The sequence below is a fragment of the Varanus komodoensis genome, unplaced genomic scaffold (genome assembly GCF_004798865.1).
Source record: "Varanus komodoensis strain SLA01 unplaced genomic scaffold, ASM479886v1 scaffold70, whole genome shotgun sequence".
NCBI lineage: Eukaryota > Metazoa > Chordata > Lepidosauria > Squamata > Varanidae > Varanus > Varanus komodoensis.
This window is the reverse complement of record NW_025336348.1, coordinates 2,464,413-2,484,353: the sequence shown is the minus strand read 5'-3', so window position 1 is coordinate 2,484,353 and position 19,941 is coordinate 2,464,413. Positions and strand designations below refer to the sequence as shown.

The 19,941-nt window shown below is 46.6% G+C and overlaps 1 protein-coding gene and 1 long non-coding RNA gene across 4 annotated transcripts in view; one reads left to right on the top strand and one right to left on the bottom strand.

The window, feature by feature from the left end:
- Nucleotides 1–236: 236 nt before the first annotated feature.
- On the bottom strand, nt 237–7,277 carry LOC123034655. Of its 2 annotated transcripts, XR_006416815.1 has the most exons (3): nt 7,119–7,277; nt 5,843–6,127; nt 237–1,335 (listed from the first exon to the last, which is right to left on the bottom strand). It is a non-coding gene; the product is annotated as an uncharacterized LOC123034655 (long non-coding RNA). The 2 variants fall into 2 exon arrangements; XR_006416816.1 differs by lacking the exon at nt 7,119–7,277 and having other exon boundaries at nt 5,843–6,613.
- PDE3A (phosphodiesterase 3A) overlaps nt 6,364–19,941 on the top strand; it is a 296,763-nt gene continuing 283,185 nt past the window's right edge. For both annotated transcript variants that reach the window (XM_044452149.1, XM_044452148.1), the window contains exon 1: nt 6,364–7,400. In XM_044452149.1, the coding sequence (XP_044308084.1) occupies nt 6,399–7,400 (1,002 nt within the window). In that variant the 5' untranslated portion in view covers nt 6,364–6,398. The remainder of the gene's footprint in view (nt 7,401–19,941) is intronic.

The following is a 19,941-nucleotide window of genomic DNA, read 5'->3' as shown; positions in this document are numbered from 1 at the left end:
CGTCACGGCGGGCCTTTGAGGGTGGCATCGGATCTTCCTTAGGACCCAGGCGAACCAGGCCTTGCACCACTCGAAAAAGCTCCGCTGGACGGCATTGTGAGGAGGCAATGGAAGCAGAAAAAAACTTCTTTTTCGCCGCCTTCACCGCCACAGCATAGGCCCGATAGTGAGCTCTCAAGTGTCAATAGTGAGCTCTCAAGTGAGCTCTCAAGTGTCAAGTGAGCTCTCAAGTGTCAAGAATCAATACCTTTTGCCAATTTCAGCTCAGAGAGTTCAATTTCCCACATCTGCATAGCAATATACAGTCAGTGCGGCATAGAAACATAGAAACAGAGTGAGTCTGAAGGGGTCTCCCAGGTCATCTAGTCTAACCCCTGGCTCCAGCCAGCTCTGTTCATGACACGCCTATCATGTGCATGTCCAGCCTATCCTTGAACACCTTTGCCACTGGGGTTTCAATCACTTCCCATGAAAGTCAATTCCATACCCTCGGGGTCCTAACCATTAGGAAGTACTTCCTGGCATTCACCCTAAATCTTGGTTCCCTGAACTTTGCTCCATTGCAAGGTGTCCTGCCCTCCACTGCAGGGGAAAAAAGGTCATGACCCACCTCTGCATGGCACCAAACTGTTAAGAGTTGGGAGTGGGGACCTGGGAGATTTAGGTTCTAGTCCTCACTAGGTTCTAGACAGGAAGTGCCCTGAGAGAATCTGGGCCAATCACATCTGTTTAGCCTACTTTGCAATGTTGTTGTGGAGAGGATAACAATGGAGCTTCTTAGCCACTCTGGGTTCCTCACAAGAGGGAAAAAATCAGGGCTTAAACATGATATGACAACGATAGAAGACAGCATGATCTCCAGTTCTACTAGAAATTTTACTGATGGAAAAGGAGAGAGGATTATGGTGTAGTCTGCAGTACCCAGCCCTATGTTTTAGCAAAGGCAATGCTGTTTCTTAGGGCTAGAAAAAGCATGGGGTACTGCGAAACCTGAAGTGTACATAGTAAGAGAAGACTAATGGTGTGAATTTTCTGGAAAAGTTTCAGGAATTTCTTTGTGGCAGCCCTAAATCATTTCAGATATTCTGCAGCATGTCTGAACTATTTAACAAACCCTCGTTTTAAAGCCAAACAAATTATGTCAGGTTAATTTTGTATGGCAAATAAATACCCTAGAATGTTTCCCCCTAACTCAAGTATTGGAATGGAAACCTTTGGTGCAGGAAAAAAACCCTTATACTCAGACAGCAGTATTATGCATACTTGCCTGGGTCTTGACTTCCACTGGACGTCACACAAAGTATTTCTGTAACGAAGACGGCAAACTGACAGCCCCTAGAAAAGCATGTGACAGATTACACCATGCAGACTGTAGGCAAGGATATCTCCTCTCCAGGGAACCTCCCCTCCAAATTTCACAGTTCCTGCAGAAAATTTGATTGCTGCAGAAATCACTTTTTCAAGGATGGAAGAACATCTTTGGAAGGCACCAGGATACGTAAAATGGTCTATCTAAGCAGGCAGGGATGGAGGAGATGTGGATATGCTTGGTCTACAAATATCTGTCTCCCAGCCATCTCTGCGGGTGAGTGAATGAACTGGACGGGTTCAGGGTCCCAGAAGAAAAACAAAACCGAAAGCAGAGGCCTCTGATTGGCAAAGCATACCAGAAAGAGGATGCAGATTCTAATTCCTCTGTCTGTAGCTCTAGGGACACAATCCTATAAGGTTTGGAGAGAAAAGGCCCTGCAACTGTTATGCAAAGTTTAGTTCATTCCAAGCTGATAGATGCAGTGTACAAGCGGCCCACACAGGTGTTCTGGCGTTCAGGTCAAACCGTCTTCTGGCAGTGCCACTTGTCCCACTTTGCAAGAGTTCTGCATCCCCACCACTCAGCTGGCGCGGCTGCTGGGTTACCTGTAAGACTGACAGGTGCAGTGAAAAGTGAAGGAAAGTAGTTGAGAAAGCCCTGGTTAGTGGACTGGCTGCCACAGGCGAGTTGCTGTGTGTGTGGCGTCTGTGGGGTAGTCCTGGGGGCACGGAGTCAAAGGAAAGGCACGCGGCTGAAACCGAGTAAAGGAAACCATGGAAATGGTTTTGTATCTGTGGGGCTCTTTGTCACCATGCAAGCTCTGCCCTCTTCTGGAACCCACCTTTGAAACTGATCCTCAACCCCCCCCACCACAAATGGGTGATCATCCCTGTGGGTCATGAAAGGATACTTCCTGCTCTCCAAATAAGTGTCAAGACAAAGTAAGACCAAGTTGGCTCAATACAACTTGGAGAAGTCACTCCACCAGCCCCAGCCAGAAGGAAAGAACATAAATTCCCTGGGACTGCAGCCTTTGGCCTCATGCATTGGCCAGAGAGGCCCTGGAAAACTGTACTTCCCTGACCCCTGAGATCATCATTACTGCACAGGGTAGACCAACTTAGCTCCATACATCAGCCAGAGAAGCAACCGCTGCGGGGAGTTTATTTTGCCTAACCTTGCCAGAAACAGCACCTATAAAAACTTTGGATGAAAAACTGGTCCCTGTGTTTTGCTTTCCCCCCCCTTCTCCGTCCCAATCTCTTTCCTTTTGTATTACATCTTTTAGATTGGACACTTGAGAGCAAGGGCAATCCTATTAATCTTTGTAAGCTGCTCTGAGAGGCTTTTTTGGCTGCAGAGCAGGATAAAAAAATTTCTGAAATAGAAGTGTAAGATTGCACTGCTATTATACTCACATTAAAAGCTTTAAGTAGAAATTATTCTTATTGGAATACAGGTAAATATTTTAAGGTGAGCTATCTCAGTAAGATATTTCCCTTACATTATTTAAATTGGAGTGGGAAAAAAGAGTTATGAAAACTGTTAGTACACTAATTTTAGCATGAGCCACTGCATATATAATGCACAGGCTTTCTAGGATTAGCCTCCTTAAAAAAAAAAAAAAAAGTTTGATTTTAGATGTGGTCTGCAATCCTATTCACATTTACCTGGGAGTAAGCCCCACTGAAATGAGTAGAGCTTAGTTCTGAGTAGACTGAACAGAATTGCAAAGTCGAATGCATAGTTATCAGTTCTACTTGCTCCTTTGATCTGCACTGTGTTTATCTGTTATGTCACTAATTGTCTGGAAACGATGCATTTCTAAAAGTTGAAACATTTCCACAGAAACATTCTCCCACATCTCTGTGGAGAAACACTAGTACACAGAATCCCACATCCCTGGTACTATACTAGTAATACTGTACTACTGAAAACCAAGTGACCAGGTTGGTTGGACCCACCCACCCATCCTATCTAAGCTCTGTGTGCAGGTCAAGGAAGAATGTTCATTTTTTAAAATGTGCTTTGGACCAGATTTGCACCCCCATGCAAACACATTTTGGGTGAGAAAGACTTACACATTCCTGAGCATTTAAAAAAGTGTATATGTTAAAAATCTGTATCTTTAAAACAAGCATTTTCATTTTGTTGCTAATGGTGGGGAATCCGGGCATAGTGCCCACTAAGAATGGCAAAACTGAGTGTCCACTTCTCTTGTTTGATCAACTGCAACAAACAAGTAATTGGGAACAACAAAGATTCAAAGTGACATTTAGAGAAACTATACAAGAGACAACTTCACTGAACCTCCCACCCTTACTGCCAATTTTCTGTCCCACTCTGGAGTCCCCTCTACCTCTACCTTTGAAGGATGGGAGGGAAAAAAAGACAAAGAAAATTAGCAATTCCCAGGGTACAGAGACTGTAACTCTAAATGAGCCCTTGTTTTGACATGCAGCTCACAAATTTGACCCCAGGGCAAGCAGGACTAGGAAGAATCTTGCCTGAAATTCTGCACTGCTGCCAGCCCCTGTCGACAACACTGGGTCAGATAGGCTGGTACAGGGTGGCTTCTTGAGGCTCAGATGGGTTTTGGATGGAACTGCAGTTTTCTAGTCACTGATCACCATCGAACAAGGGAGAAAAATGTCCAGGATGCCCCAGACAGCCTTTGATTGTGCCTTAAGAATCATCTAAGGCAGGACTTCAACTTCTCCCAGCCAGCATGGAAATTGTACATTTGAGGGACATCAGATTGAGGAAGGCTTTTCCCAACATGGCCAGAAGATGGTAGTTGTACCTTTAAGAGCACAAAATGTTTGCATACAGAAAGAATGTAAAGAAATATGTACATTCCACCTCTGTAAGGGAGGAAACAAGGCAGTTTACATAGCTCTCCACTCCATTTTTATCCCTTGCAACAACAACTCTGTGAGGTAGGCTAGGCTGAGAGTCTGACACTTACCCAAAGTTACTGAGTGAGCTTCATGGCTAAGTGGGGACTAGAGCCCAGATCTCCCAGGTCCCCAGTCCAACACTAACTGCCACCTCACACCAGCTGAGGTTGCTATGCAGATGTGGGAAACTGAAATCTCCATGCCAAACTTTGCAAAATGTATCTGACTGATTCTAAAATCCACCTCTCATAAATGAGACTACCTTCTGGCCTTTCCAATGGCTTAATTCTGCCCTGCCTGGTCAATATGTGCCCCAAGCAAATTGGGCTCTCATAACATACAACCTTTGCACAGCTGCTCAGAAGTAGGATGTGCCCGCTGAACGGGGCTTGCTCTCCAAGCAAGCATGCAGAGGGTTGATACAACAGCTCTCCAAACCTTATGCACAATTCCTTGGGTGTACAATACATCCTGTTGCACTTGGGTTTTTAATCAGGTCTCGAACTTTTTTCCTGTGGACCATCCAAAACCAAGATAACGTTTAGATCTCTCTCTCGGTGCATTGCATGATTGCCTTTCTGTAGTGTATTTTTAAGGTTCTCATTTTTGTAAACTGCTCAGAGAGCTTTGGCTATTGGGTGGTATAGAAACTGAATACATGAAACTGAAATGAACTCGGTGGATCTTCTGAGAAAGCAGGACGGCCTGGTAATTAAATCTGACCTGCTTCCTACCCAGTACCACCTCTTGCCTGGAGGCTGCGTGTGGCAAGAGCGCCAACCGGGGGAAATCCATTAGCTCTCAGATTCTGCCTTCTCTCCGGCGCTCCCGTAAAAGTGCCGCTCCCCACCCACCCGGTGTGCAGAGCTGAGCTGGGCGAAGAGCAAACACAGCCGGCTCACCTCTTCCCCTTTCCCTCCCCGACCCCTGCCAGAGCTGGTGCATGCTTGCACGAGGAGGGGGGAGCCACGGCTTCTGTCTGAGCCCCCCCCCCGGCTCAACCTGCCCCCTCCTCCGAGACGTGCTACTCCCAACCCAGCCCGATCTGCCCGCCGAGTCCTCCTCCGGTCCTTCGTGCTCCGGGCGCCTGCAGAAGGCGTACCTTCGCTCGCTTTCTTTTTGCAAAGGCATCAGGGCTGTCGAGCGCGCGCGGGCGAGGAAGGGAAAAGCGGGGTTGTTTATCTCTCGCTAGCCGAGGCGGCCTTCCCGCGCCGGGCAAAACTTCCAGCAACTTTCCCGGCGGCGCGCCTTCGCGGCCGATCGCTTCTTCCCCGCTTCTCCCCGCTCCGGAACGGCGATGAGCCGCCGTCTCGCTCTCCCCAGCCATGGGGAGCGGCGGCGGTCGGGGGCTTCTGGCTGGGAGACCGCCGGGAAGGGTCGCTCGATCAGCGAGGCGGAGTAAGAGAGACGCGCGGAGCCGCGGCGGCAGCACCGAAGCGGCGGCGGCGGCGGAGAAGGCGACAGCGGGAAGAGCTCCCGGCGGCCGCCGGCCCGCCGCCACCCCTGCGCCTCCTCCCCGGGCCGAGAGGCGGGGAAGCCCGGGGCGCCCATGGCCTAATAGCCTCACCATCCAAGCCAAGCCACGCTCGGGACAGACAGCCACATGTGGCCCGTCTTTTACAATACTTACGGCGCGTGACTTCATTTTCCTTTCTGCGTTTCACCCGGAGAGTAGGACGAAACTTGGATTTCCAAACGCTCTGACGGAAACCCTTCGGACTCGTGCACGGAGCGGCGGGCTGGACCCGATGGCCTTACGGGCCCCTTGCAACTTACTCTGCGACGATTCTATGGCAAATGTGCAGTCCCTGCCTGATGTCGTGCAACTCCTCCTAAAGAGCCATTATTTCCACTTTAGGGCATCGCCTCTTGTGCACGCAGCCCTTGCAGCTGCGCGGCTCCATTTCTGTTCTCCCTAAACAGAGAAAAAGATTGACATTCCCCCTTCTTTTTCTTCCGATTCCCTCCTCTACAAGAACGTTGTTTTAGGAGACATTACTGCGACTACTACTATTACTGCTACTGTGCGCAGGTGGCCAAGAACAGGATCCTTTTTTCCCGGGCGGGAGGGAGGGAAGAGGGGGCGCATTCTTGAGAGTTATAGCTACGCACCCCACGACCCCCCAGTCCCCCGCCCCCGCCGGGGAAGTGGGAAGGGGCAGAAAGGAAAAGCACAATCTCTCGCTATGGCTGTGAGCAGCGACTCGGCGAGCCGGGTCGAAAGCAGGCGCAGCTGGAGCCCGGGCGAGGAGAAATGCCCCGGAGCTGCAGCGGGAGAGGGGGCACTGGAGGCCGGCTGCAACGGCTGCTGTCCCTCGGCTGGGCCGGACGAAGCGGAGACCAGCTGCCCTAGCGGCAGCCGCAGCAGCCGTCGGACAGGAGGCCCCGCGGACGGCGACGGCGCTTTGCCCCGCGGCTGGAAGTGCTGCAAACTTTCCTGGGCGCTGGGCGCGGGCTCATTCGCGCTGCTCCTGGCGCTGGGGATCCGCCTGGTGCGCAGCGCCGGGGAGGAGGACGAGGCGGCGGCGGCGGAGGATCCCGGCGCGGGCCACCCCCCAGGTGCGAGCTGGCCCCCCGCCTCCGGGGCCGCGCTCTGCTGCTGCCTCCTGGCCGCCTACTTCTGGCTGGGCTGGGACTTGCTGCGCGCCGGCGTCCGCCTGCGCACGGCCGCGCTGCTCCTGGCCGCCTGCTGCGGGGGGGAAGCGCTGGCGCAGCTGGGCTTGGCGCTGGGAGAGGACCGCCTGCTCTCCTTCGCCGCCACGGGGCTGGTGCTCGGCTGCCTGGCCGGCGGGACATGGCTGGCGCTGCGGCTGCGCCACGGCGTCCTCATGATCGCCTTGACTAGCGCCCTGAGGATCACGTCGCTCGTCTCCCTGGAGGGCGTCCGGGCGCCGTGGAGACCTTACCTGGCTTATCTGCTCGGCCTGCTGGGCATCCTTTTGGCGGCCTGCGCACGACACGCCTCGCGGCCCCGCCGCCCCGCCGGGAAACGAGAGGAGGGGGCAGACCGAGGAGGGGCGGAAGGAGCGGATTTCGCCGCCGCTGCTGCTCCCGGCCGGCCGGCCAAGGAAGAGGCGCCGGGGTTTAAGAGGAGGAGGCGATCCAGTTCCATGATCTCCGCCGAGATGGCGGGCTGCGGCAATAAATCCCATCGCAGGACCTCCTTGCCGTGCATCCCTCGAGAGCAGGTAAGGCAGATCGGGGGCGCGCGCGCCCGGTGGCGGGGAGCGCGGGGGGAGGTCGCGTGCTCCCTTTGCTGAGGGGCAGGCAAGGGACGCCTGGGTCATGTGCGCCTCGCCGGAGCTCGGGAGCGTTCGCAAGAGCAAACTTTGCGGGGAAGTTTTCTCAGCATCCCCCCCACTCCCCGCCGCCGCCGCCGCTCCTCTGCCTCCCGAAGCAGAAGCAACGGTTCTCACAGCCGGAAAATAAAATGCAGAACCAGACCTTCCCGCGACCTCATCCAAGCTGCTCTGACCTTCTCTTTTTCTCTCTGTCCTCTTCCAAGGCCCCGTTTTTAGGTCCCCCCCCCCCCCGGTTTTTTTTTTTTTTTATCATAACATTTTATGTTTCGGAGACGCAGTACAGGGATGAGTTCCTTGTTGGGCTTCTGCAAGAGTTCTCTTTCAGCCTGAAGAATTTGGGGTGGCTTCCCCCATCCACCCCCTTTTCTGAAAAAACAGCCGCAAACAACTGTTGTAGTTCTGAATCCTTCGGACTGCAGCAGGCAAGCTGTGTACTGCAGAGTAGGCCCTTTCAAGTCAATGGAATTGCTTTGTCCTCTGTGTGTGTGTGTGTGTGTGTGTGTGTGTGTGTGTGTGGAGAGGGGGGTTTGCATCGCTTAGGAAAAGTGTGTTTTTCAGTTTGCTCGCACCAGTTTTGTACACTGTTCTCTGTCCCCCCTCCCCGCAGCTCCTGACTTTGCTGATCTTATGTGTAATGTTCAGTATGCCGTTAAAGAGCCATTTCATTCCAGAAGGGACAGATGTTCAGTTTTGTTTTGCTTAGGGCATGTTTCTTACACTTTATATATTTACTCATTGGTTGCCACTTTTGCACACCTAAGCTTGATGCTGCATTTAGAATTTTCAAGATGCGAATGTGGTACTAGGAGAGCGACTTGTATTCCATTTGGTGTCATCTGGTTTTTCTAGTGGACATGTGGCTTTCTGTTTTTCTGTTTTTATTTTTTTGAGTGTGACTACAGAAAAACAGAGTGTGATGGGAATCCGAAGGCTAAGATGTCTTGCAAACTTTTCCAGAACTTGTGGGATTTGGTGTAGAAACCAAATTTCTTTGTGATGCAAGGAAAAATATTGAGCATACTGTGGAAATGCAACTTCGTGTTTTAGGTTCCCGAATTCCCTTTTATATAACTTATGGAGTAACCTTCAGCTTGGTAAAGTTGAAGAATGAGCTTTTGATACTAGCTCTGAGCTTTATTAAGACCTTGATGGAGCTGTCGTGCGGCGATTTTAATGACACCGGATCCTGATTCCAAGCAAACTTGTGAATTGATTGTACTTGGAAGTATGTCCTTCTACTTACTCCCAAGTAGATCACCATAAGATTGTAGTCTTACTTGAAAGTAAAATCTGTTGGAGTCAGTGGGCCTTCTTTTCATTTAATATGTGGAGGATCCATTTGACAAACATTTTAATCCAAGTATTTTAGTTCAGATGGGCTATGAGATATCAAATAATATTTTGTTCAGTGGTTTGTTTAGGGGTTCAGCTTCACTATTGGCGTGAGCTTTCCCTAAAGACATTTTCAACCAAGTCTTAAACTTAGGGAGTGAAAGCAACTAATACTCATTTAAATTACACTTAAAATCCTACACAGTTTGTAGTCACCATTTCTGCAGAAGCTATCTGGTCACTTTACAAAGATCAAAATGTTAAAAATGTATCATAAAAACCATATATACACAAACATGCAAACATACAACACAGAGAAAGTCTTGAACATGAATCTTAAACAACAACAAAAAAATTCAAGACCCAGTAGAAGGGATGAATGCGTGATTAGGTGGATAGATTGCAATCGTAACTACACATATTTAGAAGTAAGTTTAGGTGAAACAAAGGTACTTTCTATAGGTAAATTATATTTAGGGTCAGGTGCCAATAAACTCTCTTCAAATGTGTAGTTTTATCTATCTGGTGGATGTTTTCATCTATGTTTTGCTTAGAAACAGCCATATATTTTGCATCAAATCATTTGGCAAAGGTTCAGTCAATTTCCTTTTCCACACTCCTCCATCCTTGTTTTATGGAAACTTACAACATTTTCTCAAGAAACGTTTCTCCCCTATAAATCGAACATTACTGAGGTCATATTTGACACAAATGCACCAATTTGTATTTTAAGGGATTAAATCTATATTGCCCATACTTTCTGAGCAAAATAAAAAATGAATGAAAAGGCAGAATTCTACTGCTTTGTCATAGGCAGAGCTTTGTGTGAAGGATATTAAATATGAAAACCCTTTTTATTAGAAGGTAAAGGGTAAAAATAAGGATTTTTTAAAAAGAACATAATTTGTGATGGCCAAAACTTTTCTGCTGCATTCTGTAGCATGCTAGATAACTGTGACTATCGAGAAAATGTGCAGCAGTCACCAAATTAGCGATCGAATAAATTCTGCTCTAGCTACTATAATGTGCTTACAACAGCTTTGCAAATCACCTAAATGTATGATGTTGGACAAAGTAGTTTGTCCTTAATTGGGTTTCTGCTAATCTGTATGAGGTTAATTATGTAATAGCCATGAAATCAGAGGTACCGAGGAAGAGAGCCAAAGAGTGGTCCATATTCTGGTAGGACATGGCAGATCTTCCCAAGATGTTGGGACATCCCGGTGTTCATCTTTGGGAACTCCGGGTGACTTGTTGACAGCAAAAGAAGCTGGCCATTTGTCAAAAGAAAAGTGGATAATTGCAGGTCCTATTTAGGACGGTTATATGTAGCACTTTAAACACGTTGATTTAAAGTTGTAAACTGTTCTCCTCTTGCCTGCCAAACACAAGGTTTTGGAAATGTTCCTTCAGCTTATCCTATACAGAGAGGGATGCTGTAATGATGAAATGTTTGTGTTTTTTTCTTTCTTCTTGAAGCTCTTTTATGGTTTGAAACTAAACCTTTATTACAAGTGATGAAAGACATTTTTTTAACTTGGCTTTTTGTAGAACTTGTGAATTGATATGATACTTCTTTCAGGCTGGAACAGGAAGTGTCCTGTGCTGGGAAAATTATGAAGGCTTTTAAGAATGTAAAACTGGATTTAGCTCCGCTAAAATATACAAACTTTCTGAATCTGTGTTATAAAAGGATCACACCATTTTCTTCTGATTTGACTGCTAACATCCTTCCAAAATGGACACTGCATTCCCTAAAATAAAATGTAGATTATCATACTAATTATGCATCCATCATACAGTTATTTTGGGAAATTATGACTGTTCTGTTTTGCAATCATCCAAGTGGTTGAATTTATTTTTGATTCAGCAGAAAAAAAGGAAACACAAACAGGAAAACTCCTAAAGAGTCTGGCTCCATCTTTGTGGAGGCTTTGTCAAGGCACAAGTGTTTTGAGCAGTAGAGGCAATGGAGGTCTGGTAGCGTGCAGGTCTCGAGGGTGGATGTAGCTTGCTCATCTGCGGCGAGTGTTCTTGTGAAAGATTAAAGGAAGAACTAAAGTGTTGTGAATACACAATGGATTGTAATGCACAAATGGGTCTGACCCAGCTGCTGGTGCTTTTTGGTATTTCACAGCTGGAGTTAGAGGCGTGTTCCAAAGATGATGAAAATTAGATGAATCTCTGTGGTGTTTTATGCAAGAAGTGAAGACGTGTTCTTGCCCCAAGGCCCAGCATCGTTGAAACTAGGTGTGTGTACGCTGTGGCTCATTAATTTATAAGTGGCTGGCCAGAGACGTGTAGGTGAATTGTCCCTGGTCTTGAAAGTCTTGTTTTCACTGCTGGCTGGGAAAGTGCAGGGGAATTGTCAGGCCTATGCTGACCTCATATGAGATCATGAGTGCTCCGGGTCTAGAACGGAGGTCAGCAAGGATGGAAGGTTCGAGGTTTAAAGCAGGAATATGAACAAATGCAATCAAACTGCTCAGGCTTGGCTGTGAATGGGGATGCCTTGATCCCAAGTACTGATTCTGCATTGCTATTTTTCAGTCCGAAAGGGACTTCTTGGAAGCAGCCTTGGGGCAAAACTGGCATCTTACTGAGCTGGCTCTCTCTTCTCCCAAGGTGCGACAGTGGGGAAGGGGCAGACAATCATTGTGAGGGAAAATGGGGTTGCGTGTGCTTAAAGAGTATACACAAAACTGCCTTCTGCTATGTCTCTCTTCCCCCCACTATCTACTCCAGTATTGTCTGTCCTGGCTGGCAGTGCCTCTCAAGGTCTCCTGTTGGGCTTTTCCCATAACCTGCTCTCTTGTCCTCTCCACTGGACATCCTGGCTTGCGCCTGGCCTTGTGCAATGCAGGTGCTCTTCTGCGGAGCCGTGGCCACCTATTCATGCAACGTGGTAGTTTTTCTGCCCCCATGGCAAGCCTAGCAAAGCTCGGATTTAAGCCCAAAACCTCCCAGTAGACTTTTCAAAGGTCTTCTGTTGCCATTCCCTTAATTCTTTTAATTGTTCCTCATTGGCTGTCCTGCTTCAGCATGAGATTGATGTGAAAGCTTCGATTTCATTTCATTTCATTTCTTTTTTTCCATTTCATTGCACTTCAGTACTGCCCCATAGCCAAAGTTCTCTGGGTGCTGTACATCAATACATAAAAACAACACAGTAAACTACAAATAACATAGAAACAAAGTATCAGATACATTTAAAATAGCTAAAAAATACACTAACATTGACCTGCAAAAAGAAAAATCAAATAATTTAAGATTGTAGTCCTCCCAAGTCCCTGGGGAGTTGCGTTTGCTGTCAGCATAAAAGACTTTCGTAAGCTGGTGGTGAAAATTTGGTGCCAGGTGGGCCTCAGGGAGGAGGTTGTTCTGCAGATGTGGAATCCTATAATAAAATTTGTCATTTGAGTGTTGCTTCTATAAAACCATTTGTTGGACTTCTTTTTTCCTCTTATGCCTCTGTTGCCCCAGTTGCTGAACCGGAAATCAAGTCTGTGTTCTTTGATGCGTCCTGGGTGGTTATATAGAGGCAAAATTTGTGTTGTCAGCCTTGCCTAGAAATGCGTGCTGTATTTCAGTTCCTTTATTAGAAATTGAATTAATCCAGTTGAACTGTGGTCTGTGCAGTTCAAACACAGGCTGTCCCACTGAACCACAGACCATCCTGGATAGTTGCTTCTTAAGCTGACTTTGTTCACTCCTTTCTGGGCTGTGTGAGCTGCTTTCCTCAATTCGTGGCTTACCTGATGCACTCACCTGCAAGGCTGCTGAAGCGAGCAACATATCTCTAAGCTTGTGGCCATGAGCTGCTCCTCCACGGTGAAGAAAAATCTCTTCCAAGCAATTGGGCAGGGATGCTTTTGGCTGGAATGGGTTGCTTGGTTTTGTTTTCAGTGCAGTTCGTGTGCTATATGTTAGCAAACCTTACCTAAATGATAACATTTTTGTTTTTTTGTAGGGCTGATTGCCTGCTGCTTTTAGATCCTAGAATATGACAGTGAGAGAATGGTTATGAATTTTATGTTGCTGGTTGTCATGTGTAGCAGCCGCTATGAGACATTTTTCCAGGTTCACATTTAATTCTTTTCAGTTGTGTCCTTTGCAGTATATTTGGTAATGCGCTCCTTTTAGGGTAATGAAACCTATGTTGTATTACCAGGACCTGTTTCCAACTTCGTTAACTAGATCTTTTGCATTCTGCCTCAGACATAATTACTGCTGAGTGCATGTAGAACAAGCGTGTGTAGAATTGTCTGCATCTGTCTCCTAATCAGCACAACTACAACTTGTCAATTTATTTTCAAGACTTCGAGTTCTGCCCCCCTCCCTTACTTCTCTTGTTCCTTGAAAACCAAGTTGATTTTTTCCTTCTCAGTTCTGTCACTCTTCACTGGGCTTCCAACAACATCTCTAAAACTGGATGTTGTGTTGCAGCTTTTGATTTTGCTTTTTTGGGATGTGTGTAAATGAGATTATTGAATGCTGATATTTGGCTGCTTCCGCTGACTGTTTCGCTTTTCTCCTTGAAATCCCTCTTCAGTATTTATGAATTACCTTTGGCCTGCTGCTTTGCAAGGTATAAGAGGATTGGTAAGGTCCCTGTCCTAAGCTGTTTGTAGCTGAAAAATCTGACATGAGGAAAGATACCTAAGAAAGGAAATATGGACTGGACTGAGCAGAGGAAACTATGCTGCTGTGTCTGTTATGCTTAGTGATAACTGGGTGTCCGGACTAAAAGATTGTGTGAAAGGGTTTTTTTGAGGAGACGGGGTTCTGAGGAACTCTGTCTTGCTTCTCTTGGCTATTTTCCCACACCCTGATCTTAAAATTTAAAACACCACTAGATACAACTGCTTTGGCAAAGTGGTTAATATTATGGGCGTCTGGCATTTCTCAGGACAAAATGCCCACTGTTGCAGCAATGCGTGTGACAGAACAGAATTGGTAATCACAGGGCATCGCCTCCACCATTAAATATTAGAAGGCTCTACTGGCTTACTTAATTCACTGTAAAATATATAATTATTAACTCCTGTAACTTGTGAATAAGTTTATTTCCCTTGCAACTTGGAAAAATAAGATTATTTAAAATAACCCATTTCGATACCTAAGAAAGCCATGCACAGTCTCCAAACGCATCTTCCCAGGTTGCTGGCTGTATCAGTTAAAGTGTCATTAAAAGAAAACTCTTAATATGTGAAAGTTGGAAGTTTGCAGTGGTCAAAATTGTGTACAAAAACGTGTGAAACAGGATCTTTTTTTAACGTACTGGAGGGAAAGAAGTTCGAATACAGTGGAGGCTTTCAGCTGATTTTAAACAGTGTGTAAAGTGAAACACACATGCACACACAGAAAGTTGAAAGAAACACACTGTTTGCTGGGGATTGTTGTGTCCCTTGAATAAACAACGAGAACACTGACCCTCTGTTGAAATGTGTGTTGAGATTTTCTGCGTGAGCGTGTTGGGGTCAGTGACCCACAAATGTTTAGGGTGTTAATCAGACCACTTACATGAATTTGTCTGCTGTGCTTGTTCTTGAAGTTTCCTTTCTGGGTAGGTCTTACATTTTGTGCCTGCCCTGACCATGCCAATACAAAGAATAGTTCTGTTCCCTCCTTCACCCACCCCTTCTCAAATAATTTAATGTAAAGCGGTGGAAATGACTTTCAACCCATCTTCAACTTGTGGCATTTGCAAGCTCATGTCTGTAGGGAAATCCTGAGAAAAGGGTTCTCAGCCTTAAATGTTTGTTAATCAATTGCACAATGTGATACACAAAGAAAAGTAGGATGCCTAACCTGGACTATATTGATAACGATGCTCTACTTTCCCCAGAGGCTTGGCTGTCTAGGATTATATGTAATGAAGTAAGGCTACCAAAAGCTGCTGTCTGTGCGTGCAGTTTGCAGACTTTCTGCCTAATCAAAATATGTTCCTCCTGGTCCTCTAAGGAAGACCCATACAACTGCGGAATACATTGGAGGCTCCTTTGGTACTGCAGCAGCTGTTTCAACATAGGTAATGGGCTGGATGAGGGCCAATAAACTGAACCTCAATCCAGACAAGACGGAGGCCCTGTTGGTTGGCGGATCAGGCTTCGGAGAGGGTGGATTTGACCTAGTCCTGAATGGGGTTGCACTCCCTCTTAGGGACAAGGTCCGCAGCTTGGGAGTGCTCCTCGACCCAGAGCTGTCCCTGGAAGCTCAGGTGACAGCGGTGGCGAGGAGCGCTTTCTTTCAGCTTCGGCTGATCCATCAGCTGCGCCCCTACCTGGAGTACGACTGCCTAGCAACAGTGACACACGTGTTGGTGACTTCCTGCCTTGACTTCTGTGACACGCTCTACGTGGGGCTGCCCTTGAAGACTGTCCGGATACTTCAATTGGTTCAAAATAGAGCTGCCGGGCTGCTGATGGGGACTGGGCGTTATGTTCACATGACTCCAGTCCTCCGTCAGCTTCACTGGCTTCCCATTGACGTCCGGGCCCAATTCAAGGTGTTGGTGATGACCTATAAAGCCCTAAACGGCTTGGGTCCTGGCTACCTGAAGGAGCGCTTACGTCCATATATGCCCGCCCGCCCCTTGAAATCTGCAGGAGAGGCCCTTCTCCGGGAACCCTCCGTGAAGGAAATTAGGCGGGTAGGTAGTCGGAGGAGGGCTTTCTCTGCAGTGGCACCCAGTCTATGGAATGCACTCCCCAGAGAGGTCCGCCTGGCGCCATCATTTTTTGTTTTTCGGCGCCAGGCAAAGACCTTTTTGTTTAAATGTCATTTTAACTGTTAGTACTATTTATTTATTTTATTCTTCGGCCAGGGCGACTTATTTTATATTGATAACTTGTTTTATATTTTTATTGTATAATATTTTAATTGATATATTTGTGAGCTGCCCTGAGGCTTTGACGGATGGGGTGGCATAGAAATTTTCTAAATAAATAAACTCTTTTTTGCTTTTTGTAGATCTCTTGAAAATTGCAAAAACAGTTTTTGCTGTTTTTCCATGAGCTAAAGCATAGGCATTTCTTGTCATTTAATTTCAAATTATGAAAATCACAGGGCTTAGGCCAGGTTGCTAGTAAAGGCCCCTTGAACAGGTTAAGTTTTGGGGCAAAAGTATAATTAAGTGCAGTGGAACAGTATTAAGACCATCATGGTTGCTTGGCATAGGTCAAGTTGCCCCTGCTGGACCATCTGGCCTTGTAAAAGTGTCCTCCATCTCAGTCACTGGGAAAAAATAAATGAAATATCGGACCAGGTCTAGATACTCTCAGCTGTTTGGCAACCTTTCTACAGACTTCTGGAATGAAGCTCATGGAGCCCTGGTGAGAACTCAGGACATGCATCACGTGCAGGGAAGAGGTCAGCTGTGCTTGGGGTGCCCATGTGTCCGGCTCTGCAGGGGAAAGTGCCAGTGCTGTTTTTGAAGGCATAGCGTATTTCGGAAGTGAGCCATTTCTGGCCTTCCAGATCTTTTGTGTATAACTTCGACCAGCCCTAAGGCTCGTGGCCAGCATGGTTAGGGGTTATGGGAGGTGTAGGCCAGAACATCTGGAGGGATCACAGATTGTCTATCCCTGCTCTGTTTGAAGGGCTGTCCGGTCCTAGTCTAGTTTAAAGCAGAAGAACACTGAGAAAGACAAGCATCAGCCTTGAAGTTGTCCATCCACAGTTCTTGGTCAGCAAACTGGGAAGATACACAGATTACAGGATCACACTCTTGCTTAATACGTATAAAACTGTTATTTTAAATTAGAAGTTGTTGAGGAGCTTGGGCAGGAGGAGGTCTTGCACATATCCCGCTTGAGGGATCTTGTGAGTTGCTGGTTTGCTGCCATGTGTATGGAGAGCTGAGCTTGATGGACCTTTGATGTGATCCAGCATGGTTTCTCTTAGGTTCTTATATTCTACATTTTTTTTTTTCAAAATTTACATCTCTGTATAGCATGCATGGGGACTGCAGGTGGCGCAGTGGTTTAAACCGCTGTGCTGCTGGGCTGGTCGATCGAAAGGTCGCCGGTTTGAATCTGCACAACGGGGTGAGTTCCCGTTGCTCCGTCCCAGCTCCTGCCAGCCTTGCAGTTGGAAAGCCTGCAAATGCAAGCAGATGAAAAGGTGCCACTTCGGTGGGCAGGTAACAGCGTTCCGTGCACTTCGGTGTCCAGTCATGCCGGCCACATGACCAGGGAGACTGTCTGCGGACAAGCGCTGGCTCCCTCGGCCAGGAAACGGAGGTGAGCACCGCCCCCTGGAGTCAGGCAGGCCTGGACTTCACGTCAGGGGGGCACCTTCACCTTTATAGCATGCACATTTTTCACAAATGCCTGTCCTCAGATGCCCTCTGTTTAGGTGGTGCATTTCTTCCTTTTTGACGATGCCCAAGCAGCAACCCTTTCTGGGTCACAGAGTTGCCTTTTATCCCATGGCTTTGCATATGAATGACCTGGAATATCTATGCCTAGAGACAACCTCAGGGTAATGACCACTGGTCATCTATCAGTGAAACTTGACTTTTCTCATTGAGGAACTGCTGATCGGCTTCCAAGAAACAACGGAAAAAAGCACTGTGGCAGATTAGTCAAGTCCAGCTTTGACTTTGACTTGCATGGTGACTGTCTTTTGAGACAACTCTTGGATCGAACTTTGCCTTCCAGCTGACAGTCCTAGCTAGCCACTTTTCAAGGTGAATGGCCTTGCTATCCATTCTTCTTAAGAAGAAGATCCAAAGGAGATTGAACGTATCGTGAACGAGAGCTTCGGAATGACCATATTGTGGATGGCCCTTGAGTGTGTATGTGTAAGGCCCTTAAGAGTCCAAAGCTCTTACAAGCAAAAAGTGGGGAGACACCAAACACTGGGGGTTGGGAAAGGTGGAATGATAACTGGGGAACTGCAGAAGGAAGGCCTAATTGTGGCAGGGACCTGTGGTTTCCCACCCGCTGTGTCAACATGATAGGAATTGTTCTGTGTACTTTTGAGTCAACAAAGTTTATTATCGATACGGTTTTTCTAACTAGTGGTAAGCTTTCATTTGTTAGGTTTGCAACATTTCTCTCACACTTTAAAAAAAACCCCTAGACTGTTTACTTCATTTCCATGTACCACTAGTCAGCTCTCTGTCCATTTCTTCAGAGTATCCTGAAAAACAGTGCTCTGTGTAGAGTTTATAGTATGTAAATGCTGTATATATGTTTAACAGACTTCTGCTTCCTCCTCTTCTTCTGCTGCTTCATCTTTGTGATCGCCTATTCCTTCTTCTTGACTTGCTAGAAGCCTACATAATTGGTTGACCGTCCTCTTGTAAATAAGCTGGTTGCTTTTGCTGAAATGTGATCATTTCCCCCGAGATGTCAAAATCCCGTCTGATTTATTTAGTCTTAACTGAAGAAAGTTGGAAGCAGGGAAGAGAACATTCCCAAAGAAGTGGAGCCGCATCTCGGAATAAAGTGCTAGGTGAAACATCTAGCAGAATCACAAGCATATCCCCGACTCTGCAGAGATTCAGAATCGGAGAGAGAAAGAGAGAATCCCATATCCCTATATTTACCTTTCCCATCAGAAAGAAGAGTGACCTGAATATCGTGTATATAGGATATGTGTTCACGCCGTAATGTATTGCCTTTCTCTGCTTTAACATTTGGCACGTGTAAATGGACTGGGTGTTGTGTGGGTTGGAATAACCATTAGTTTGGTACCGTGAAGCTGCCAAGTGGAATTATGCAACTGTCATTGATAGCTATGTTGCATTTGCCCAGCATCTTTACCGACACCCTGGGCACAATCCAGCCATGTTGTACCTGTATCAGCCCATAATGGGTGGCCCTGTTGATGTCCTTCCCCTGGAGTGGGCATTCCTACAGGAGAGGGAAAGGGCCAGACATACTGCGGTGTCTTGGCCAGCTAATCTCCCATAGCTTCAAGCCGTAGGACTGCAGTTGCTGATTAGAGAAGTCTTCCCGTAATGGGTGAAGATGCTACTGCAGTGTTCAACCACCATTTAAATACATTAAAATAAATGCATCTTTAAAAGAAATAATCCTGAGGTGCTCACCTGAGGAGTCTCTTTAGCATGCATGCCAAATTTCAGGCATCTAGGCTTCACAGTACTGATACAATGTCATGAACAGACAGACAGGTACATATATTTTGTATGATTACAGATTTCTGTAAAATATTAGCATGAGGCCTGTTGGGATATAGAAACATAGAAACGGAGTGAGTCAGAAGGGGTCTCCCGGGCCATCTAGTCTGACCCCTGGCTCCATCTGGCTCCACTCACGATATGGAACAACCCGTTTTCTTTCTCAGCCTGCATAGGCTTACAGTGCAATAGCATTATGACTTGGGGTTGATTTTTTTTAGAAGGGAAGATATGATGGGATTTCCCAAGAGTCAAATGTTGGATTCCTCCTGGTTGGCCTTGCATTTCGGCCAACATAGCCCTAGATATAATTTAAGTTTTCCTTTTTTCAAAAACTTTGCCTGGCCAATGTGAAGCCTGTGAAAATACAAACCTTTTGGATGAAGTCAGAAATAGTTTGAGATGGGTCTGCTTACAAGCCCCCATGCCCTTTCACAACAAAATGTTCCAAACGAAAATACCTTGTTTACACAAACTTCATTCTGTTTATGCCCATGTTTGGCTTGCCTACACGTTTAAGTTCTGTGTCTCCCCATGTGGAGTGTGCATGTGTGCACATTTGTATTTTAAAATAAACAGCCCTCTCCAAAAATAAGGGGGGGAAACAAAAGAAAAAACCCAGATGTTTCTTTTAAGGTATTAGCTGCTTCTTGTGCTCTGCTTCTGGTGGATGATGGCTATTCCTGTCCCCTGAAGACAAATCATTATAATTTGTCAGGAAAGTTTTAGCCTCAGACTTGGTAGGGGTGGGCTAGAATGAGCAGATCTCCAGCCTCTTATCCAACAGCCTTCAAAACAGACTTCTTCTGAAGGATAGTGTATTGATTCCCTGGGGTCATACTGCTTTGCTCAATAAAAACCACAGTGGAAAAGGCCAAGTTCCCCCACATCTGAACATTTCCCTTCTCACCATCGACTGCTTGCTAATAAAAGATGAACTAGCAA